Source organism: Amblyraja radiata, chromosome 16, assembly GCF_010909765.2.
Source record: "Amblyraja radiata isolate CabotCenter1 chromosome 16, sAmbRad1.1.pri, whole genome shotgun sequence".
Taxonomy (NCBI): Eukaryota; Metazoa; Chordata; class Chondrichthyes; order Rajiformes; family Rajidae; genus Amblyraja; species Amblyraja radiata.
The window spans coordinates 13553334-13576862 of NC_045971.1; the positions used below are offsets into that span (position 1 = coordinate 13553334).

Consider the following 23529-nt stretch of genomic DNA (forward strand, 5'->3'; position numbering starts at 1 on the left):
CCTGGGTTGACCGTGGGTCGTTTCGGGTCAAGTTTTGCGCCAAATGCGAGCTTTGGTGTGCAGACGACATCCTGGAAAAAATGACCGGTTTTCGGAGCTTTTCGGTTTCCGGAACTCCGGATAAAAGGTTGTGCACCTGTAGTTCATCAGTTCATTATCGCATTACTGTTTGTGGGAGCTTGCAAATACAACCGTAGCTTCATTAATGTAATGTATTAGGTGCAAAGAGTTTTGGAAAAATTGGAGGTAATGAAAGTGAAAATGAATGCATGTCCATGTTAAAAATTCTGATGAAATCTTTTAAAAAGCCAGTTATGGTTTGGGGTAATTTGTGGAAGAACCACTCTGGCTAGTGAGATGGGCTTTACTGTTGTGTACTGATCTATTGTTTTTGCATTGTCTTGTATGTTCCCATTGACAACCACCTTTTTTTTGATAGAATTTGGAGTGAATATTGACGAGTCCTGCGGACGAAGATATGTTCCGTAATAGCCTAAAGATGTTCCTCAGTGGTGGGAAGTCCAATCGCAAGAGCAGATCAAGTGGTAGGTCATTCGTTACTTCTTGTAAAGTCATGTGGATCCAGGCACATTTTTGTCTTCCATGAAGTTGCATCATATGCTTTTAACTGTAAATAATATATTATGATTAATGAGTTGCTTATTGATATAATGTAGTTAAAAATGCAATTGCTGTATCCCCAGGTAAAGGTATTCCTCAGAGTGTTTATGAGTCTTTACCATAATGCCATTAACTCTTTACGGTATCCATACATAACTAAATCTCTGATCTTGTTATCTTCCGGTATGGCGGTCTTTTTATTTGCGCAAAAACGGTTCGCGATAACGCTACGATTTCCCCCCAGTTCACTCACCGTTCTCCTTTGCTGCGAGTGTACCAAGTTTCGTTCCGATCGGTTGAATGTTGTAAAAGTTAGCGAGGTTTAAAAATCTTAAAAACCGTGCATGCGCAGATTGATCTCTTCTGCCAGTCAGCGCCGCGCGGATTTCTCTTCCCCTGTCACTCCTTCCTGTGCCATCGTGTCTTTACTGGAGCTGAGAATGGCCGGCGGAGGTTTCCAATCGGACTTTCGGAGGACCCCAAGCAGCAGCCCCGCCCCAAGCAACAGCCCCGCGTTGGTGAACCAGCCCAGCCCAGTGTCGGAGATGTCGCCAATGTTGCCAAAAGGAAAGCGGAGACTCTGATCCCGGCGGAGGCGAACTCCCCTCGCCCCCCCCCCCCCCCACCAAGCCTCATTCCCACCCCCCCCCCCGCACACACACCCCCCCGCACACACACAACCCCCACACACATCCACGCCACCCACCCCACCCACACCCCCACCCCACCCACACCCCCCCCCTCACACACCCCGCCGCCCGCATACCCCCGCCGCCCACCCCACAACCCCCCCTCTCTCACAACTACCCCCCACAACTACCCCCCACAACAACCCCCCCCATAACAACCCCGCCGCCCACCACACAACCCCCCCCCCCCCCCCATCCATTCTTATTTATGAAATTTAAATAAATTTTTTCCAGCAATGCATATCTTCTGTAAATTGAGGACTGCTTGTAAGGAGATGTGATTCTGTGTGCAATTCTGGGTAATTTATATTTGTTGGTGAAGAATATTAGCTGGGTAAGCTTTTGTTTACTGTAACCAAATCCAGATGATTAATAAAAATGGTTGCAAGTCACATTGGCTCCTAAAACAGATTAATGCATTGGAGATTGTTCATGCAAATATTTTAGCTGAACATTCACATAGTCCGAAAATATGTAAGCAAAATGATGATGGTCTTAAGGTGTGATTTTTTTTCTGTAACTGAACGAGGTACACCTATTTGTAAACCAACATAGATAGCTGGACAGTTTGTGTCATTTAAGCATTTAATTCATTAAATGCAAGATTGCCATCACCTCCCATTACTGAAATTTCATAATAATGACTGGACTGGAGTTCGTAAGATTGCACATTCCTTTTGCCACTCACATGCCTTGGTGCTCACCATACCATTGCAAATGCTCCTCTTTAATTTTAAGCAGTCAGGTGCTGGAGAGTCACAGGAGTCTGTGAGGATGGTGCCCTTCAACATGGAAGCTTTGCGCATGTCCTTAAACCTTTTTCCCTACCTGGTAATCTTTCATGGCAGAGCTAAGAATGGTCTGTTTCAGGAGTGGAGCACGAGAACAACTTGTCCGAGTAATTTGGGGCTCCCGTACTAGAGTTATTGGTTGGGGGAGGACACTGACTTTGGTTCACTTCTTCCTCCAATCAATTTACAGACAACATTAGTGGTATTTTACCAGTAGCTTGAAAATAATCGTGCTAAGTCAATGACATTTTGGAGGTAAGCCCTGACTGCACAAGCATTGTTTGCAGTTATAGTGCTCCTATGATTGAATGCTTGGCTGATTTTGATGCTTTCATAAGTTATAGGAACAGAATTAGGCCATTCCGTCCATCAGGTTTACTCCACTGTTCAATCATGGCTGATCTATCTTTCCCTCTCACCCCATTCTACTGCCTTCTCCCCATAACCCTTTTCATATAGTTTGCCGAGTGATTTGCGAACTTTATTATTGACGCATCAATTTAGTGAATAAACTCAATCATTTGGGAGTTGATACCAACTTTTTGGAGAGGTGCGAAAGCAGTTGATATCAGTTAAAAAAAATGTCAATAGTTCAGATTGCATGGATAATAATTCAGATTGAATGGATAATTATATAATTGAAGAGGGAACACAGTTCGAGTGCACAGTTGTGCAGAAAAGAAGCTGCCATGGACATAGGCTTTGAAATTGAATTCTCAACTTTGAAGACCAGCAAGAAGCTAAACATATAATCTAACATCTGTCAGTATATGTATGCAGTTAGGATTCTGAGTAATAAAAAACATAAAGCCAATTGTGATAAATTATTACACTCACTTCTGAAAACCTACTATTCAATTGTTTGGAAACCTCAATGTTTTGTTATCTGGGTTATGGAGTTTGATCCCTTCAGGATCACAAGGGTCCTGTTCTAGTGGTGCCTATAAACTCACTGGTACCCCGTGGTCAACAGGTTCAAGGACAGTGGATTCCCAACAACCATCAGGCTTTGAATCACACAACATCAACCCCAGTAACTCTGATTTTCAATGGACTGTCTCTGGTTGTACTACAAACTTAGGTTCTGCACTATTATGGTTACCCAGTATCATGGTTTTTAATTTATTATATTCTTGATTATATATTTATGTGCGTTTTTGAATTTATGAGCCTGTTAAACTGCAGCAAACAAAAATGTCATTGTTCCATTGTCAGTACATATGACAATTAAACGCTCTTGACTTTCCTGAGCTCCCTGTAAAGTTGCCCGGTACATTGGAAAAGTTATTTTGCTGCTATGCCATGGAGAATACCCCAGGTATTTTCACGTTGGAATTCACATTGCAGCTGTGTAAAACTTTTGTTTGTCCACATTAGTAGTGTGTGCAGTGCTGGTCACCACACTTCCTGGAGGTGCTGCCTTATACTCTTACACCTAACTCTCACATAGTTACTCTGCAATTGTACTCTAGTTTCTTTTATGTATTACTTTAGATTGCTCAACAATCTTGCACCATTCTGTTGATTTGCACTTGCCTTATTTGTTGTTGCATTTGTCATAATTGTATGCATACTGTTCACTTTGAGTGCCATATGACAAGGAATTTCATTGTACCCTGGTGCATATGAAAATCAATTAATCTGAAATTTGATATGATGTCGAGGCATTTGAGGGAATGCAGAAGAGATTCGCTTCCCACCATGTCCATGAGCCATTGGAAAGCCTGAGCGGCGTTCTTGAGGCCGAAAGGCATCCACAGGAACGAAGACCCCGAAGGGGGTGATGGTGGTAGCCATGAACCAGGTCGATTGCGGAAAACATCTTGACGCCGTCCAGATGGGCCGTGAATTCCTGGATGTGAGGAACAGGGTACCGGTTGGCCGTTGTGACGTCATTGAGACGGCGGTAGTCCCCACAGGATCTCCAGTCCCCAGACGCTTAGGGGACCATGTGAAACGGAGATGCCCACGGGCTGTCTGAGCGTCGCACAATGCCCATTTCCTCCATCCTACGGAACTTGTCTTTGGCCGGGGGGCAGCCTACGTGCGCGTGCATGGAGTGGCGGTCCGGTGGTGGGGATATGGTGCTTTACCCCATACTTGGGGCTGGCCGTTGTGAACTGGGGTGGTTTAGGATGTCGGGGAAGGTCACCGTGCCGAGATGTGACGCAATCAATTCGGTGTGGCTCAAGGCGATCGTCTCGTACGTCTCAGAATTGACGAAATATCCCTTCACGTCGACCAGCAGGGTTGGGAGACGTTGGCGATTGTAAAGGGCCACTTGAAGTGACAGGAGTTGAAGGTGAGCGGGATAGTGCAGACCCCGTATGTTTTGATGTTGCTGCCGTTGGCGGCGGCCAGAGGAGGTCACCTCTTTCTGCCGCTGATGATGGCCAAACACTGACCACTGCTCCCGTGTCCACGAGGAAATGCCGCCCCGAATGATGGTCCCAGGTGTAGAGGAGGCGATGCTTCTGGCCGGCCGCAGTAGCCACTACTGGCGGCCGGCCGTGGCATTTCCCTGGATGCGTGCAGGGTGGTCGGCATCGGAGGGCCTCAGAACCCCACCTTTGGTGGTGGTAGCTCCATGTACCTTTGCTGGCATCGCTCGTGGCCGGCTTCACTGCTGTGCCTTCGGTGGATGCTGGGACCGGCCGCTTGACCCGCTGAGGCATTGCCGCCACCCGGCTGATGGTGGTGCCACCCTGCTGTTTGGCCTGCCACAGCACATCTGCATGGGCAACCACCCAGCGGGGGTCGGTGAAATCTTCGTCCGCGAGGAACAGGCTATTGACATCAGGCATCTGTTTGAGGAAAACCTGTTTGAACAGGAGGCAGGGCTCGTGGCAAGGCGAGCATATAATTCATAAGCACAGGCGGCTAGTGGTTGCCTAGGCCACCCATGTGAAGGATCTTTGCTGCCCTGTCGCGGAGGCTGACACCCAAAGTGCGCAAGAGGAGCGTTTTGAGGCCCTTGTGCTTGCTGTCAGCTGGTGGCTGGCGAAGGTGATCGATTATGCGCCAGGCGATGTCCTGGTCCAGTGCACTGACCACGTAGTAGTATTTGGTGGCATCAGCAGTGGTGAATGTGGAACTGGGCTTCAGACTGTTCAAACCATACGTGAATGAATGAATGAATGAATGAATGAATGAATGAATGAATGAATGAATGAATGAATACGTTTATTGTCATTGCACAATACTGTGCAACGAAATTCCAATACATCTCCTCCGGTTAAAAAAATACAAACACGACAACCATTGACACATATGTACACTTATTAGTAAAAAATAAATAGGTATTTTAAAAGAATTTAAAAGAATTTAAAAGAATTTGGCGGCATTTCTTAGAATTACATTTTGCTTCCCCAGCATTCTCTGTTGGAATTTAGCTCTTTTATCGCACATGGGTAGAAACTATTCTTTAGTCTACCGGTGCGAGCCTTCAGAGTCCTGAATCGCCTCCCGGAGGGTAGCAGAGTAAAAAGGTGGTTGGCAGGGTGGGATGTGTCCTGCTTGATATTTGGGGTAGGTATGTTACAATACTTACATTCAGCAGCGCTGCAATTCTGCCACTGGCCGTGTGCGCGATTTTGGCGCGTTTGAGAGGGGGGGGGGGGGGGCGGGGTTAAAACGCATCTTTTTTTCCACTCGTTCAGCGCTGGAGTCATTTTTAAATCAGCCTCTGAAGCCGTCAACGCCGACAACGGGGACGGATTTCATGTAGGTGACAGGTAAAAGAAAGCGGTTTATTTTTATGTATAAAAGTGGTCCTTAAGATACCTTTAGTTCACATTTTAAGTTGCGAAACAGTGACTTAGTCCCCATACCGACCGGCAGTGTTTTTCATGCAGATATGGGGATCTACATCACTGCAAACCGCAACTTTCCAAATGGTCGCGTTCCAGAAAAACCCACAGGCAAGTTGATTTAAATGGCCATTAATTTACAAGTATTAAACATTAAATTCCTTCCATTTGGCCTATAAATCCATGTCAATGAGATTTAAAATTTTTGTTATATCGTGAATTCTTGTGTGAATGTTATTTGGACACTTAGGCTATTTGAAAATGTTAATCTATTCTTAAGAAATTGATAGATGTTTAGATCTAGTAATTGAATTTTGTAATTAGCTACAATTAGGTAACTAATTAATTATATGCTTTAATTTCAAGTCATCTAAGTAAGATTGTTTCATATTTGTTACAGAATGCTTCAATCTATAATAACTGAAAATTTCTTTCAGTTTTCTTAATTTTTAGGAAAGTTATGGTCATTTGACTGTCCTCGATCACAGCTTTTGTGTTAAGTCAATGGAAAAGCAATAGAGAACAAGATGGTAATTTCCGAGTATGCAAATGGCCATAACTTTTTTAATACTGAAGATATGAAAGTGAATTAGGTGTCAAATTAAACTTCTTTTTATGCTTTATCTGATGGGATAAATTACAGACGATTATTAAAATCTCAAAATTTTGTAACATTGCTATGTGGGGCTGTGATGTCCAGTAAGTGGGCAGTTTGATCGAAACTGTGTTTTGCTGGTCTGGGTTGTCGGCTGTAAACATGATCAAATCCAAAATAGGTTGTTTTGGATCGTTGGGGTCACCACTGTAGAGGTCCACGCGTTGTGTAAGCACTCTGTTTAATAATTAACCGATCCAGGCCCGTCAAGTTAATATTTTACTACTACTACTGTGCCGTTGCTCGTTAACCCACCCCCCCCAGAGTTCCACTCCAACTCCAACTGCCAATCCTTCGAATTCCAACCGCCTAACGGCCTGCTCCCCCGACTGCGTGATTGATCGGCCCAGATCACGCCCGGTCCACGTGAGAGTTCGAGCCCGACCATCGAAGGTTCGGGAGACAAGTGACTTGTACACAAGATGGCACCACAATTTTTCACAAACAGTGGTAGGTATCTGAAACAGCTTGCAAGGAGGATGGTGGAAGCATATGTCATAGTGATTCTTAAGAAGCATTTAGACAGGCACATGAGCATGCAAGGAATGGATGGTGATGAATAGTGAGCAGGCAGATCACATTAGTTTAATTTATTATCATAGTCGACACAGACATCATGGGTCAAAGGGCCTGTTTTGTGTATTGTGTTATATCTGAAAAAAGTAAATTAGCAATATGTTGGGAGAACAATAATGGGGAGGTTGGGTAGAGGGGATAGCATCCAGTTGCCCTGAACATCTGCCAGACTAGTGGAGTTCCACAGCAAATGATTGAACCAGTGCTTCAATAGGGGTATTAACATTGTATTCAGTTGTTATTTTCGATAGGACACAACTCAAAACAACTTAATCTTAACTGAAACAGGCAAAAATATTGCAAAAGCTATTTTTATTTTATCAGCCAATTGAAATAGCTAATGTCTGAAAATTGCAATAGGATTCATTCAGCATAATAAGCTTTTGGCCTAGAGCTTGCTATTATGATCATGGTATAACTGACAGTGCTCATTGTCATTACAACATGAAACTGACAGTAGCTTCAGGAGGACTTGGTTAAAAATGGAAATAGTAAATTTGCCAACAGTTATTCTCAGTACACCAGATTTGCTACTTTGCAGCCTTCTCCTCCAATATAAACCTCTGATTTCAATGACCTGACTAGCATTTTGGCATTTGTAAAATATTCTTCTTGTGAAATATTATTCATTATACATGAGATGCAATTGAATTTTTAATGACTTGAATTAGTTTTTTAATAACTTCTCTGGATTTAAGGAGAACTAATTTTATGCTTTTGAAATCACAATTCTCATTAAAATATTTGTAAATAGAATTGAATTTTATCTTTATCCAAAAGTTTAAAACCAAAATTGTTTTGGCTTCTTAATCATGTATGTATTCTAATTTGAGGTGGAGCACTCCAAAGATCCACAAGTTTCTGAGTGAAGAAATTCCTTCAAACCTCATCCTTTACTGTCTGATACCTTATCCCTTAGATTTAGTCTCTTGAGTCAAGGTACTCAATCTCTTGCCATCTGTCCTGTCAAGCATTTCAAATTTCTGTATCGAAATGAAAGTTGAGAATAAACGTTCCAAGTTTCTTGATGTTCAGAAAGGGCAGACAAATGGGAATAATTGTTTGGTGGTGGAGAAGGTGAACGGATAAATAAGTGAGTAATCGACCTTGGACAATAAGAAATAAACGAAGTATGGTGGTTATAGAGTGGAATAAAACAACGATTATTGGAATAATTACAGCATCACCTCCCACAGCACCACCACCCTCCCTCCCAACAGATGCAACACAATTGGAGAGGAAATCAATAAAGAAAAAAGAAGACTGTAACCAAGGTTGACATCATAATCATGGGAGATATCAATCTGCATTTGACTTGATTAAATAAATTAGCAAAAGTAGTTTGAAGGATGAGGTCATTGAATGCATTTATGAGTTTTCTGAAACTATATAATTGACCCAAACAGAAAACTCTTTTGGACTGTCTTGCAGAGTAATACAGATTAATTAGTATTCTAAAGGGACCCACAAGGGAAAGGTGATCACAGTATGATAGCATTTTGTATGTAGTTTGAGAATGATAGATCTGTTGGGAACTTAATTATTTCATTTAAATGTATTCAGTTATGCTGCTATGGAAGCTGCTTAAACTGAAGCAGGTAAGGAAATTGGATTGTGAATTTTGCTGGGAGATAAACAAATTCTAAAAGTATTTCACAATTCCTATCATTACCTTTCGAATTGAAAAGAAAATGCTTGTTTTGTGCCAAATGTTTGTTGGCTGTATCAGTGGTTTTGAAGTGAGTTACTGGAGTTCAGGCATTTATACTGACTTCCTGGAACTTGCTGTAATTTCTGGACTTATTGAGTGACAGAAGCTGCCCAGGCCTTCATGGATCTGAGTTGTACTACTCAATATTAATTGTATTTCATTGACCGAATTAAAAACGTTGCATCCAGTTTTACTTTCTGTCAAAGACTCGAAGGACATTGGGGCTTGCACTGCCAACCTAGTTGTCAGTAAAAGCTTTGTTATCTTTTGCCTGATGCTTCCAGGATCCAGGAGGCTGCGGGTTTCCACTTTTATATACGTGTAGCCGTATGGCAATAATGCAAAGATCACCTGTACTTGATAAATATAGGCATGGGGATAAGGGTGACAGGCCCATTTCAGGATGATTCAAATGAATGTTGTCAGGAGGAGTGTTAAGACTGATGATTGGAATATTATCATGAACAAAAAACAACAAAAATGATTTAGTGTATATAGATTTTGAGAATCGACCAACATAGAATTAAAAGATGTTGTAAGTGTATGTACAATTGTGTTACAAGGAAGGAAACAGTAAAATATAAATGTGGGTCCCAAAGAGACAATAATGGGGGAAATTCTAATGAGAAATAGAAATAATGAGGCATTAAGCAAATATTTATATATATCTGCATTGAAGAAGTCACAACACGTTTGGCAAAAGTGGATAAGGATTAAGGGTCGAATGCCACTGAGGAATTTAAATTAATATCACTGAAGCAAAATTACCAGAGAAATTAAGGATCAAATCACCTGTGCCTGATAAAGTAATGTAATGTAATGTAATGTAATGTAATGAAGGATAATGACATAATATCAGGGATAGTCAATGTGATTGAGCCAGTTTTTGATGAAAACACTCACTGGATGCATGGAATCATTTGGAAGTTGAACAGCAACCCAATTATTGTTGGAAGAAAGGAACATTTCTCTGACGTTATGTCTTTTATCCACTAGTCAGTGCAGAGTGCCATTATTTCACAGCTACTGCAAAATCTAGATTTTTATTTCCAATATTTTGAACTTTAATTCTATTATTCCTTCCGCTAAATTTTTGCTGGGACGGCTTTTTGCTAGGACGATTTTATGGGATGGATTTTGTACAGTGAGAATGTCATAGGAGTAACACCAACTGATGTTCCTTGGGATCAGAATAAGAACATATTTAACAGCAAGCATAGGGTGGGGGGGGGGGGGTTGAGAATAATATCCGGCTTGTTATCTATTGAAACAATCCACTGGATCTTTATTTTTAACTAGCAATTAAGCATTTCTTTAACACAACAATTTAGCAAATCATTTTGAAAATCCACATGCATGTAATTCTCAATTTTAGGAAGACATATACATATAAAGTTGTATTTACCTGTCCAAAATAGCTTCGGCAGAACTAGGCCCTGGAATTCTTTATGCACACGGGAATCTAGCCTAATTTCAGTCACCTTGATCTGAATCAGCCGCTCCACTTTTCTTTGGATTTGCTACATTATCTCTTTCATGAATAGATTTTCTTTCCATCGTGAAGGGGTGCTTATATGCCTGAATCACACTAGGAAATGTATAACTTTTGAGTACAATTATATAAATAGAAACCCTTATATGCTATGTCGTAATTAGAATTTTTATATACATTTTGTGATTGAGAAATGTTAAATTTATATTATGTGTATATTTAAACATCAGTTTATTTTTGGCTACACTGTCTATTGTTCAGGGGGATATTCTATTTTTATAATGGATTGCACTTCTGGCTGGTCTAACGGCTTAAATCAGGTCACCAGTGTATGTCTAATTGTTCAGTATCTGAGCAATATAGGGCAGCTTTTCATGGGAGAATGAGAGTTAAGCATGTATTGTGATCATTATATTTGCTGACCTTCTTTTGGGGAATAATCAATAACCTAAAAAAATTGATCATGTTCATCTGGAAATCGTTTTTTTTTTTTGCAAGTGAAATAAATTATAATGTTTTATTTTATCCTTTTGCAAGCAAAGCACCAAGGCAATTCCTTGTATGTATACATATTTGGCGAATACATGTTTTATTCATGTTCATTCATTCATTTTAGGTTATTTGTGTCATTCAGGCAGAGGGGTTGTGGGGGGGAAGGGGTGTGTGGGGGGGAGGGGGGGGGGGTTATGGGGGCGGGTGGTGGTGGTTGTGGGGGGAGAGGGGTGTGTGGTCGGGGGGGTGGGGAAGTGAGCTCGGAGGAAAGATGGGGGCAGAGCCATGGGGGAGAAGGGGAGGAGCCAGCGAAGGGACCAGCGAAGGGGTAATGGCTGGAATTGGCGATGCGATGGTGACTCAGAGTGGGTGCTGGTCGCTGGTTGTTCTCTCCACCAGGATCAGAGTCTCCGCTTTCCGTTTGGCGACATCTCCGACTCCGGGCGGGGCATCGTCTCCGACTCTGGGCTGGGCTGTGTCTCCCACACTGGGCTGGGTCGGGTCTCCAACGCTGGGCTGCTGCTCGGGGCTGGGCTACTTCGGGTCCCTCCGAAAGTCCGGTTGGAAACCTATGACGTCTATCCTCAGCTCCAGTAACGACGCAATGGTGCAGGGAGGGGCGGACCGTCCTGGGGAGTGACAGGGGAATAGACTAATCCGCGCAGCACTGACTGGCAGGAGAAGAGATTGATCTGCGCACGCGCGGTTTTTAAGATTTTTAAATCTTGCTAACTTTTACGACATTGAACCGATCGGAACGAAACTTGGTGCAATCGCAGGACAGGAGAACGGTGAGTGAACTGGCAAAAATCGTAGCGCTATCGCAAACCGTTTTTGCGCAAATAAAAAGACCGCCAAACCGGAAGATAACAAGTTCAGAGTTTTAATTATGTAGGGACAGACAGACAGACAGACAGACAGACAGACAGACAGACAGACAGACAGATAGATAGCATGGGATTTGTAACATGAGACAATTCAATAATGCGCCTTGGGAATTATTGAAGTTTGTTCTGCGAGTCCAATACCAGAGTAGTATTGGAGTGGAACACAATGACTGCATAATGTGTCTTTCATGCTCAACTATTTCCAGGCTGAAACCTCTTCCAATAATAGTTTCTTATTCAATTTGTATTTCAAATTGATTAACAACAAAAATAAATAAAATCCTTTTGTAATACTATTCACAATTTCAGATTTGTCAAAAATACACAGTTGATGAAGTACCTTTTTAAGTGTAATCACTTCTGTAATATAGGAAATTAACAATTGGTTTCTCAAAGGCAAGATTCCACAAATAGCAATACAAGGATGACCAGTAAATCATTGTAAACGATCTTGATTGAGTGGTAACTTTTGGCACAGTATTCCCTGGCTGTTCTTTGAAATGGTGCTATAGTATCTACATTGCCCACCTGGGAGCTCAAAACATCATGAGTCTGCCAGCTTGTTTTAATAGGCTGTTTTAACAATGAAAGCTCATTGATCTACTTGCTAGCTGCTGTGCATGGGTTGGCATGCTCCTAGAATAGGAGATTAAATGTGGGCACATCCCTCCGCCCACTCTGTCTCTGGTCTTGCCATTGAGTGCAGAGGCATTCCATAACGATACAAGCTGATGGTCAGCTATTGGAAAGGTGTATCATTTGTCTTTATTAAATTATAGCAATTGTGCTTAAATACCTTTTAGATTATTAAAAAAAAATTGTCATTTGTTTTCAAATGTCTTTAACCATCAGAGAGCCAATAAAGGATCAGCCTTTATTGTTGTCAATTTGGAGTCTTATACAGGCCCGACAGGGTATCGATAGCATGTGTGGGAAGGAACTGCAGATGCAGGTTTAAACCGATGATAGACACAAAAAGCTGGAGTAACTCAGCAGGACAGGCAGCGTCTCTGGAGTGAAGGAATGTGTGATGTTTCGGGTCGAGAACCTTCTTGAGACGAAGGTTCTTGACCCGAAACATCACCCTTTCCTCCTCTCCAGAGATGCTGCCTGTCCCGCTGAGTTACTCAAGCTTTTTGTGTCTATCTAGGGTATCAATGGCAAATTTCTTTCCCTGAAGGATTATTCTGAACATAACAATCTGGCAGGGTCACAGTGACAGTGATTGAAACAAGTTCCGGTTGCCCAGATATAAGAAGAAATCATTAAGTTGGAAAGAGTGCAGAAGAGATTTAAGGTGAGAGATTAGAGATTTAAAAATGACATCCGAGGCGACATTTTCACTTGGCAGGTAATCTATCTCTGGAATGATCTGCCAGAAGAAGCTATAGAAGTGGATACAATTCAGATTTTTAAAAGACATTTGGAACAGATATACAGATAGGAATAGTATATATATTACTAAAACTCATCTTGTTTGTTTGTAAGTGTGTCCGTGATTCATGACCTGAATTACGCCAAAATGGTACACGATAGCACTACAATATTTGGACTACCTTGAACAGCACAACGCTCCCACTTGATGGGCCTGCTATCCGCGCGTGCGCAGTTGGGGAGGGTTGCTGGGCCCTCTGCCATTTTCAGATTGCCATTTTGAGTGGCCTCACAACGGGTATCTCTGGCGTCACAACTGGGACCCAACGGGTCCACGGGTCGTCTAGTGTATAATAAACAAGAATCCAATAAATTAATAACACACAATACTAGTGCAAAGAAAGTCTGAAGATATCGGTAGCAATGTTACCAAATTTTGAGATTTAAAAAATTAAGTCTGCAATTTATCCCATCAGATAAAGCATAAAAAGAAGTTTAATTTGACACATAATTCACTTTCATATCTTCAGTATTAAAAACGTTATGGCCATTTTCATACTTGGAAATTAGCATCTTGTTCCCTATTGCTTTTCCATTGACTTAACTCAAAAGCTGTGATCAAGGACAGTCAAAAGCCCATAACTTTCTTAAAAATTAAGAGAACTGAAAGAAATGTTCAGTTATTATGGATTGAAGCATTCTGAAACAAATATGAAACAATCTTACTTGGATGACCTGAAATTAAAGCATATAATTAATTAGTCACCTAATTGTAGCTAATTACAAAATTCACTTACTAGATCTAAACATCTATCCATTTCTTAAGAAAATGTTAACATTTTTAAATAGCCTAAGTGTCCAAATAACATTCACACAAGAATTCACGATATAACAAAATTTTAAAATCTCATTGACATGGATTTATAGGCTAAATGGAAGGAATTTAGTGTTTAATTCCCGTAAATTAATGGCCATTTAAATCATCTTGCGAGTGAGATTTTGTGGAACGCGATCGTTTGGAACGTTGCGGTTGCAGTGAGTTTAAACCCCATATTGGCAGGAAAAATACTGCCGGTTCGTATATTTACATAATCACATTTTCGCAACGTGAAATTTTGATTAAAGACATACTAAGAAGCACGTTTATATGTAAAAATAAATGGTGTACCTTGCTTTGTTCCCTACGTGAGATCCGTTCCGTTGTCGGCGTTTACGGCTTTAGAAGATGATTTTAATTTTACTCCTGCTATTAAATTATCCAGCGCTAATTTTAATAAACTTAATAAAACGGCAGTCGGAGCGATTTTTCTTCAGCAACTAAATAGCCTGACAAAGACCGATTTGAACAGGCTGGAGAAAAACAGCATTTTAAACCCGCCCCCCTCCCAAAGGTGCCAAAGTCGCGCTCACGGCCAGTGACAGAACTGCAGCGCCGCTGAAGGTAAGTTTTGTAACATACCTAATATCGGTATAACTAAAGACAGTCAATATTTTTCGTAGGTTAATGTTGTGTCGTGTTCAAGAGCCTGTTGTTTGTTGGGAAGAAACCATTCTTGAACCTGGTGGTCATGGTTTTCACACTTCTGTACCTTCCCAATAATAGGAATGAAATGAGAGCATGGCCAGGGCGGTGTTGGTCTTTGAAGCTTTTTTTGAGGCAGAGCTTCATATGGATCCCTCTTGTGGTGGGGAGGTCAGTGCCGTGATGGACCGCCAGTGTCTATCACTCTTTGTAATCTCCTTTGTTCCGGGGCATTTGAATTGCCAAACCAAACTATGATGCAACCAGTCGAAATCCTCAGCACCATACATCTGTTGAAGATCAAGACAGTATTTGTCAACATTCTGAATTTCCATCAATCATCTAAGGAAGTAGAAGCATTGATGGACTTTCGTTATGATTGCAGGAAACATGTTCCTGACGTCAGGGGTCAGTTTAAGAATAAGGGGTAAGCCATTTATAACGGAGATGAGGAAAAACTTTTTCACACAGTCGTAAGTCTGTGGAATTCTCTGCCTCAGAAGGCGGTGGAGGCTGGTTCTCTGGATGCTTTCAAAAGAGAGGTAGATAGAGCTCTTACTGATAGCGGAGTCAGGGGATATGGGGAGAATGCAGGAACGGGGTACTGATTGTGGATGATCAGCCATGATCACTTTGAATGCCGGTGCTGGCTCAAAGGGCCTAAATGCCTACTCCTGCACCTATTGTCTATTGTCTATTATCTGCTGGGCCCAGGACAGATTGTCATAGAGAGATGCATGCCTAGAAACTTGAAGTTGTTGTCTGTCGCCACCAGCAACCCAATGATTTACGCAGGTTCCTGGATCATCAGCTTTCCTCTTCTCATGTCAACATTCAGTTACTTTGTCATGCTGACATTGAGAGCAAGGTTAGCTCTGGCATCATTCAATCTGATTTTCATTCTCTTGCCTATACTCAGACTCATCATTATCCACTATTCGTACAACAATGGTGGTGTCGTCAATGATTTAAAGATGGTGTTAGAACAGTGGCTACACAGTCATGGGTTTAGAATGAATAGAGCAGGGAACTGAGCACACAGCCCTGAGGTGCTTCTGTGTTGACGGTTATCGAGGAGCATGTGTTGCCAATTTGTACTGATTATAATCTGCGAATGAGGAAGTCGAGGAATCAGTTGCATAGGGATGAGCAGAGACACTGTTTCCTTAGTTTGATAAGTTTGGAGAAGACGATGGTGTTGAAAGTCGAGCTGTAGTCGATGAATCAAGCCTGACATTTGTGTTTTTATTGTTCACGTGGTCTTGTGCAGATTGGAGAGTCAGTGAGATCGGATTCTCCATTGGTCTATTGTGGCAGTAGGCAGAATGTAGTGGATCGAGGTTCTTGCTAAAGTAGGAGGCGATGTGCATTTTAATCAAAGCAGTTCATCACCACAGATGTTCATGTTATCATACTCTGCATGGGCACTGGTATTATTGATGCCCTTGTAAAAAAGTTGGGAACCTCAGTAAGAAAGATGACTTTAGTAATGAAAATAATTGAAGTTGTTCGCGAATCTCCAGCCAGTTGCTCAGCGCAGGATTTTAGAACACGGCTAGTTTCATCACCAGATGCTTTCCGAAGATTCACCCTCATGAAGCATCTTCTGATGTCATCCTTGATGACTGAGATTAGGAGTTACGTGACCCGAGAAGACTGTTCTCCCTTTAGAAGCAAGAGAAGAAATGATTGAGCGCGTCTGGGAGTGATGCCTCACTATTGCTTGAACATGCTTTTCACCTCCCTGCCTCCTATGTTTTCAATTTATGCTGCTGTTGTGTCATTGTATTCAAATCATAAATTAGTTCTCTTAATAAAATTTCTAGTTTTAGTTTCGTTGAAATACCATTTTGAACAAAGATAATTTTAGTCTACATGCTACAGTTAATTGTGCAGATGGTATAGATATAGGCTCTGTGTATATTGAATGTTGTTCAATCAAGTAAATTGTATAATAGAACAGGACACATATTATAACATTCTAACTGTTCAATTGGAAATGCATTCCGAAAACTCATTTTGCTTTTTTTTCAAAAAATATATTATTTTAAATTGATCTATGCTTCAATATCACCTAGTGTCTCATGTCTGTGAAAAACATGCTTATGGGCCTGTCCCACTTAGGGAGACTATGCAGTCGCCACATGGTTGCAACATGTTCGCGGATAGTTGCTGGGGAGTTGCCTTCATGGTTGTGAGGAATTCCTGCATCCTGGGAACTAGTCGCGGCCTCATTATGGTCGCCACATTAGTTAGAATTAAGCCACCATGGACTGTAGCGAGAATTTTCATGCCGTAGGTGGGTCGCCGGGTGGTCGAAGGTTCTTGGAGGTTCTCTTAGGTTGGAGCCGGTGCTGACCGGTGAATTTCATTGGCTCATTGGGGGAAAAAAGGTAAGGAGTAGTTTTCAGAACCAAGGATATCTGACCGATAATGTTAAATGTCCACCGAACTTCACAGCCGTGTATTTCTAGCTTCTTAAAAGTTGTCTCCACTCCTTCTCCCCTCCCCTCCCCCCATATTTTAAAGGACTTACCGTACACTGTGCTTTAACCGTATTAATTACAGCGCCAACCTTCCTGTTCATCGCAATGTGTGTCTGTATCACCTTGGCTTTGCACCATGTGAATGTTTTAGACAGCGCTTCCCCGCTTGCCCTGTCCCCCGCCTGCATAACGGGCTGGTGAAGGAAGCGATGTGTGTGTTTGTGTTCCACTTGACAGTCGCCGGCAGTCCGCTGAAAGATTGCTTAAGTGGGACAGGCCCATAACTCTTATCTAATAATTTACAGCTTTTACTCTCCTTGATTATTAAAAAGCAGAAGAAGCCACTATTTTTCTCAAAATGTTGAATAATTTCAATCTCTCTTAAAACATCCCTCTATTATTTTACTGTATTATTGAAGGGGAAAAAATAAATGTTGTTAAACCAATCCTGAGGTTATCAAAGTGAATCTTTGATTTTTCTTTTATGGGTGTAAATCTTTCATATTATGGGATAGTCAGCACATTGGAAAATGAATATTCTGGCAGCCTTGTAATGAAGATCTTGTTGACTGTAGAGAGTGAAGAGATTTATGCTCTGATTATTTTGCAGCTGCAGCAGGAGACATTGCATTGTGGTATATCAATGTTATTCAAGTGAAGTCTTCAGCTTGAAGTAGATGATGATAAGGCCAAGTATAATTGGCTTGTTAAAATTAACAAACTGGAATCTGCTGCACTGAATGGATTGGCAGAAACATACAGTACAATAGGGATTTTTTTAATGTGCTATTTACCTTAATAAAGGCGTGTATATTAAAGAGTCTCTTTCCAACCAGCAAAAATATATAGATGTAGACTCTTTAGAGATACTGCGTGGAAACAGGCTCTTCGCCCCATTGAGTCCTTGCTGACCAACGATCATCCAGTACATTAGCACTATCCTACACATTGGGGACAATTTACAATCTACAGAAGCCAATTAACCTACAAGCCTATACGGGTTACAGATTAACTGACACTTTGAAAACTAAGAAATACAAACAACAGCAGAGCGACGTAGCTGGTAGAGTTGATGCCTCACGACGCCAGAGACCCCACAGTTCGATCCTGACCACAGATGCTGTCTGTGTGGAGTTTAGCACTCTCCCTGTGACTGCGTGGGTTTCCTCCGGGCTTTGGTTTACTCCCATTTTCCAAAGATGTGCGGTTTGAAAGTTAAATGGCCCTCTGTAAAATGTTCCCATAGTATGTAGGGAGTGGATGAGAAAGTGGGATAACATATAAACATAGAAAATAGGTGCAGGAGTACGCCATTTGGCCCTTCAAGCCATCACCGCCATTCAATATGATCATGGCTGTTTGTCTATAATCAATACCCCGTTCCGGCTTTTTCCCATATCCCTCGATTCCCTTAGCCCAAAGATCTAAATCTAACTCCCTCTTGAAATCCGGTGAATTGGCCTCCACTGCCTTTAGGCTGTGGGCCGAGCATCAAAAATGTGTCTAGAAATCAGTTTTCGTGACCCAAGTCACCAAACTACATGAAATTTTCCACAGATTTCGATGAAATATAATTGAGAAGGATGTCATAACTCGTCATTGCCAAACGTTGCACATTAATTAATTAAACTAATTAGAAAATGATATCGGGAAAATAAGCGCCATCTAGTGGCCAATGCCCATATTACATCATGGGCAGCCTATTTCTGTGTTGCAGTCCATTTAAACTATATATTATTATACCAATATAACCTGTAAATATGAATGTAATCATATTTTGTGTGGTCAGGCTCTGAAGAGTGGAGGGGCAGAAGCTGCAGAAAAAAAATCTCATATTACTTAGGTCTGCATGGACTTCAATTCATAAAATGTCAATCTCTTCTTAATGTCAATGAGACTGACACTGTAATTTACTGCCATAGATAAGACGTCAAGATCAAGTGCAGGAGCAGAGGGTGCAGAATAGCTAGAGAAAGAAACATCGCATAGTACCTAGGTCTGCATGGACTTCAATTCATAAAGTGTCAACCTCTAATTAATGTCAATGAGACTTGCACTTTAATTTACTACAATTGATAAGTTATTTCAAGAGGCTACAGAAAAAAATCTCATAGTCATTAAGTCTGCATGGACGTCAATTCATAAAATTTCAACCTCTTCTTAATGTTAATAAATTTTGTTCATTAATAATAATTAATAAATTAATTAATAATTGTTAATAAATAATGTTAATTAATCTTATTAAAATTCCACCTCCAGTTTAAATTCCATTTGGAATATTTTGGAGGACCAAGAAACCAAGAAGAATGTTAATGAGAATAACAATAGGTTACCACCATAGAAAAACTAGTTCAAGTTCACATATCACCAATTCATTTCTACAGAAACATTAACCATTTCTGACCATTTCGCACTGCAATGGAAGCCTATAAAGTGCGATCGATATCCCTCCGTTTTTCTCCCGTTGTCGGTGCCTGAAAACGGCCGCTACAGACGGCACTATGTACAGCCTCCCCCCCCCCCCCCGCCCGCCCGCCCGCGGAGATGATCCGCGTTCCGCATTTGCGAATCGGCCGCTTATTAATTGAGACCGCGGCTTCACTTTACCGCGATTACCTAGGCCCCGCGATCGGAGCACTTTTTCCCGGTAAGTTATCGCAGGCAGCTCCGAGATTAGCTGTTAAAGACTTATTACTCTACAACATGCTGGCATTAGTGACAATGTTTAATTGATTGTGTTATGGAAACATATAGTTTAGGCCCTCAACTTCATGAGTGAATGAGTGAATGAGTGAATGAGTGAATGAGTGAATGAGTGAATGAGTGAATGAATGAATGAATGAATGAATGAATGAACTTATTCACATTATAAAAGGGTGCAATTAAATTAATTAAAGTCCATACAGATAGATTTTCATAAATTCAGACTTTAGATCTTACCTTTCAGTTAGAGTTGATTCCTGACTCTTAATCTTTGTGTTCCAGCACCTCAGCAGCGACTTTGCTTTCAAGGCTTTCTTGCACTTCCATCCACTTAGCAGCACTTTCTTCAGCCTTTTTAATGCTTTTCTCACTAAATTCAATTACCTTGCTGCAACTTTCCACGACACTTATTCCACAGAACAACAAATCGGAATCTCCAGTAAAACAGGCATCAGTGAAGCCCCCTCAGCCATTTTGTGTGCTAGCCTGAAGCAAAGCGCGTGATTGGCCAACTGGCAGACAACTCAATGTTAAACGTGCTTTGATTGGACTAAAAATTACCCGAAATTTTTCTGGTTTTTCTCTAATTTAATAAAAATGTGCAAGTCTTGTTCATGACGAGTTTCAGGGGTGATTTATATGATTTATTTACACAATATGTGAAAATTTCATGTAGTTTGGTGACTTGGGTCACGAAACTGCAGAATAAAGCTCCTCGGCCCACAGCCTACTTCTGTGGCAGAGAATTCCACAAATTCTCAACTCTCTGGGTGAAAACTAGTGCGAGCGGGTAATCAATGTGGGATAATCAGTATGGACTCTGTTTAAATGCAAATATGCCACAATATTTTGTCACTGTTTTGAACTTTTGGAGAGAATAATTTTCCTGGCAGGAGCTAAAACTTTTCCAGTTTATTCAAAATCATATAAAGTTGCTTTATGAGTGATATATTAACACCTATTTACATAACTTGCGTGTTTGAACTAATTTTCTATCTGTGGAATATTTTTCAAGAATGGCAAATGTTACTGTGTTGTACGTTAATTAGTATTCTGTACACAATATCGAACAGGTGTTATTTAAATAGTATTTATTATTTTTTTTTTTAATGTAATGCTACTATTGAGTTAAGTGCTGCAGAGGCTTATAATTAGTAGTTGTGAATGTGCATACCTGCCTCTCTCGTTCTTCTATAAAACTAGGAAATAAATATTTAGCATTGACGAATGTAATTTGGAGTTCATCAATGATCTGCTATGTGCTAAATTAGTTAACTGTTTTGCTATTGTACTGGTTAAGTCTTTATGGAACAATGTGGATGATGCTATTTGAAAAATTACAGATGGATGGAAAATACGAGAGCATTTAACTTTGAAGCAGGAATCAGCCTTGAATTAATTTAGTTTCTGAGTATCCTCCATTATCGTTGAAAATATTTTTTGCTGCTGATTTAAAGTTTACAAATCTTTCAAATAATATGAATAATTTGTTATTTTAGATTTGTGGCTAACACATTAGTACATTAAAATCAAGGTTATCTAGGGAGAAGGTAGGACCACCCAAGGATAAAGGAGTGAATTTGTGCGAGGAGTCAGGATGTAGATGATGTCCTATATAAGTACTTTGCATCTGTATTCTACAAGGAGTAGGATATGGAAGATGATCAGCTTGGAGAATATTGATATGCCTGGGGAGTTTGGGGTCTTAAAGAACATTAAGGTGGATAAATCCCCACGGCCTGATGAAATTTATCCCAGGTTGTTGAGAGAGGCAAGGGAGGAGATTCAGGAGCCTTAATGAAAATCTTTGCATCTTCACCAGCCACAGTCAAGGTCCTGGTGGACTGGAGAGTATCCAATGTTCCTTTGCTTAAGGAAGGAAGTAGAGATTCAACAGGGAATTAAAGGCCGGTGAACCTCGTCATTGGAAATGAAGCTATTGAAGAGGATTCTTCGAGATAAAATTTACTCCCATTTGGAAGGGAATGGGCTAATTAGGGATAATAATAATAATGATGGATGGGATTTATATAGCGCCTTTCTAATACTCAAGGCGCTTTACATCGCATTATTCATTCACTCCTCAGTCACACTCGGTGGTGTTAAGCTACTTCTGTAGCCACAGCTGCCCTGGGGCAGACTGACGGAAGCGTGGCTGCCATTCTGCGCCTACGGCCCCTCCTACCACCACCAATCACTCACACACATTCACACATTCACACACAGGCAAAGGTGGGTGAAGTGTCTTGCCCAAGGACACAACGACAGTATGCACTCCAAGCGGGATTCGAACCGGCTACCTTCCGGTCGCCAGCCGAACACTTAGCCCATTGTGCCATCTGTCGTCCCGATAGTCAGCATGACTTTGTGTATGGCATGTTACTAACGATTGTGTTTTTTTGAAGAAGTGACAAAGGTGATCGATGAGGGTCAGATGGTAGATGTTGTGTACATGGATTTTAGAAAGGCATTTGGAAGGCTGATCCAGAAGATTAAGTTGATGACTTGGTCGTATGGATTCAGAATTAGCTTACTCAAGAATTGTGGTGGATGGTGTTATTCTGGCTGAAGGTCTGTGACCAGTGGAGATTCAAAGGGATCTGTACTGTAAGAGCCATGGAGCCATGTTGCAGATTTATAAAGCTTTGGTTAGGCTTGTGATCTAAATTGGTTCATTACATGTGGAGTAGTGTGTGCAGTTCTGGTTGCCCCATTACATGAAGTATGTGGAGGTTTTGGAGAGGATGCAGAAGCTACTTACCAGAACTTTGCCTGAATTAAGGAGTTTTAGCTACAATGACAGGTTGGATAAACTTGGATTGTTTTCTCTGGCAGTGTGCTTTCAAACCTCAAAGTTCTTTGACGTAGTAACGAGAGGATTGATAAAGTTGAGCTGTGGATGTTTTGAATACTTAAAGTGCATTTGATATATATCGGTACTAAAGAGGTGATGATAATTTTGCCATGAAATTGTCCATCAGTAACATCAAAGAGGGATAGTGATTAGATGCATTTCCAATTGGAAGATTAAATGCAAGGCAGTCACCCTGGAGACCACTGATTTTCTCATCTTAGATAATGTGGACGTTGGTTACAGGAAGCTTTCCAATGATGGAAAGTTTGCAACTGAACGGTGAACAAGATAAGCAGCAGACTAAGCAGACATGGTAAATACAGTTTAATGTCCAGAAACATTATTTGAAGGCAATATAATCTTTGAGGTGAAGCAAGAGCAAAGGAATGTGGGTTTTATATTAAGAAATCCTTCATGAAGGTAGGGCGAGTTGTATTAAATGAATAAGAATGCATCTGGCATAAATGCCTTTGTAAGGCACTGAAACGAATATAGTATGCAAATATTGTTCAAATTCAATTTGATTAAAGTATCGGACATAAATTTGAACACATTTTTGTCACATTCAGTTCAGAGCTTGCAGAGAAGTTGCTCTAGAATAATATTAGAGAAAAGGGAGTTTAGTTAAGTGAAGAGATTGGGGATGCTGAGTTAATTGTCCTTAGAGCAAGAAGCTGAACATGAGATCTAACAGAATTTTTTTTAAACTAAGGGATTTTGATAAAATCAGGAAAAACTATTGCTTATGGCAAGTGGATGAGTAACTAGAGGCTATAAATTTAAAATAATTGGCAAGGACTAAAAGGGAAATGTGGAGTTTAGTGTTCAGCATCCTCTTGAATTATTGAAAGCAATTCCTTTAATGTT

The 23529-nt window shown here is 40.9% G+C and overlaps 1 protein-coding gene across 14 annotated transcripts in view; it reads left to right on the forward strand.

The window, feature by feature from the left end:
* tanc2 (tetratricopeptide repeat, ankyrin repeat and coiled-coil containing 2) overlaps positions 1-23529 on the forward strand; it is a 438455-nt gene that overhangs the window by 47840 nt on the left and 367086 nt on the right. For 13 of the 14 annotated variants that reach the window (XM_033035116.1, XM_033035119.1, XM_033035120.1 and 10 more), the window contains exon 2: positions 440-545. The exons of the other annotated variant lie outside the window; for it this stretch is intronic. In XM_033035116.1, the coding sequence (XP_032891007.1) occupies positions 479-545 (67 nt within the window). In that variant the 5' untranslated portion in view covers positions 440-478. The remainder of the gene's footprint in view (positions 1-439; positions 546-23529) is intronic. 14 annotated transcript variants of the gene reach the window in all.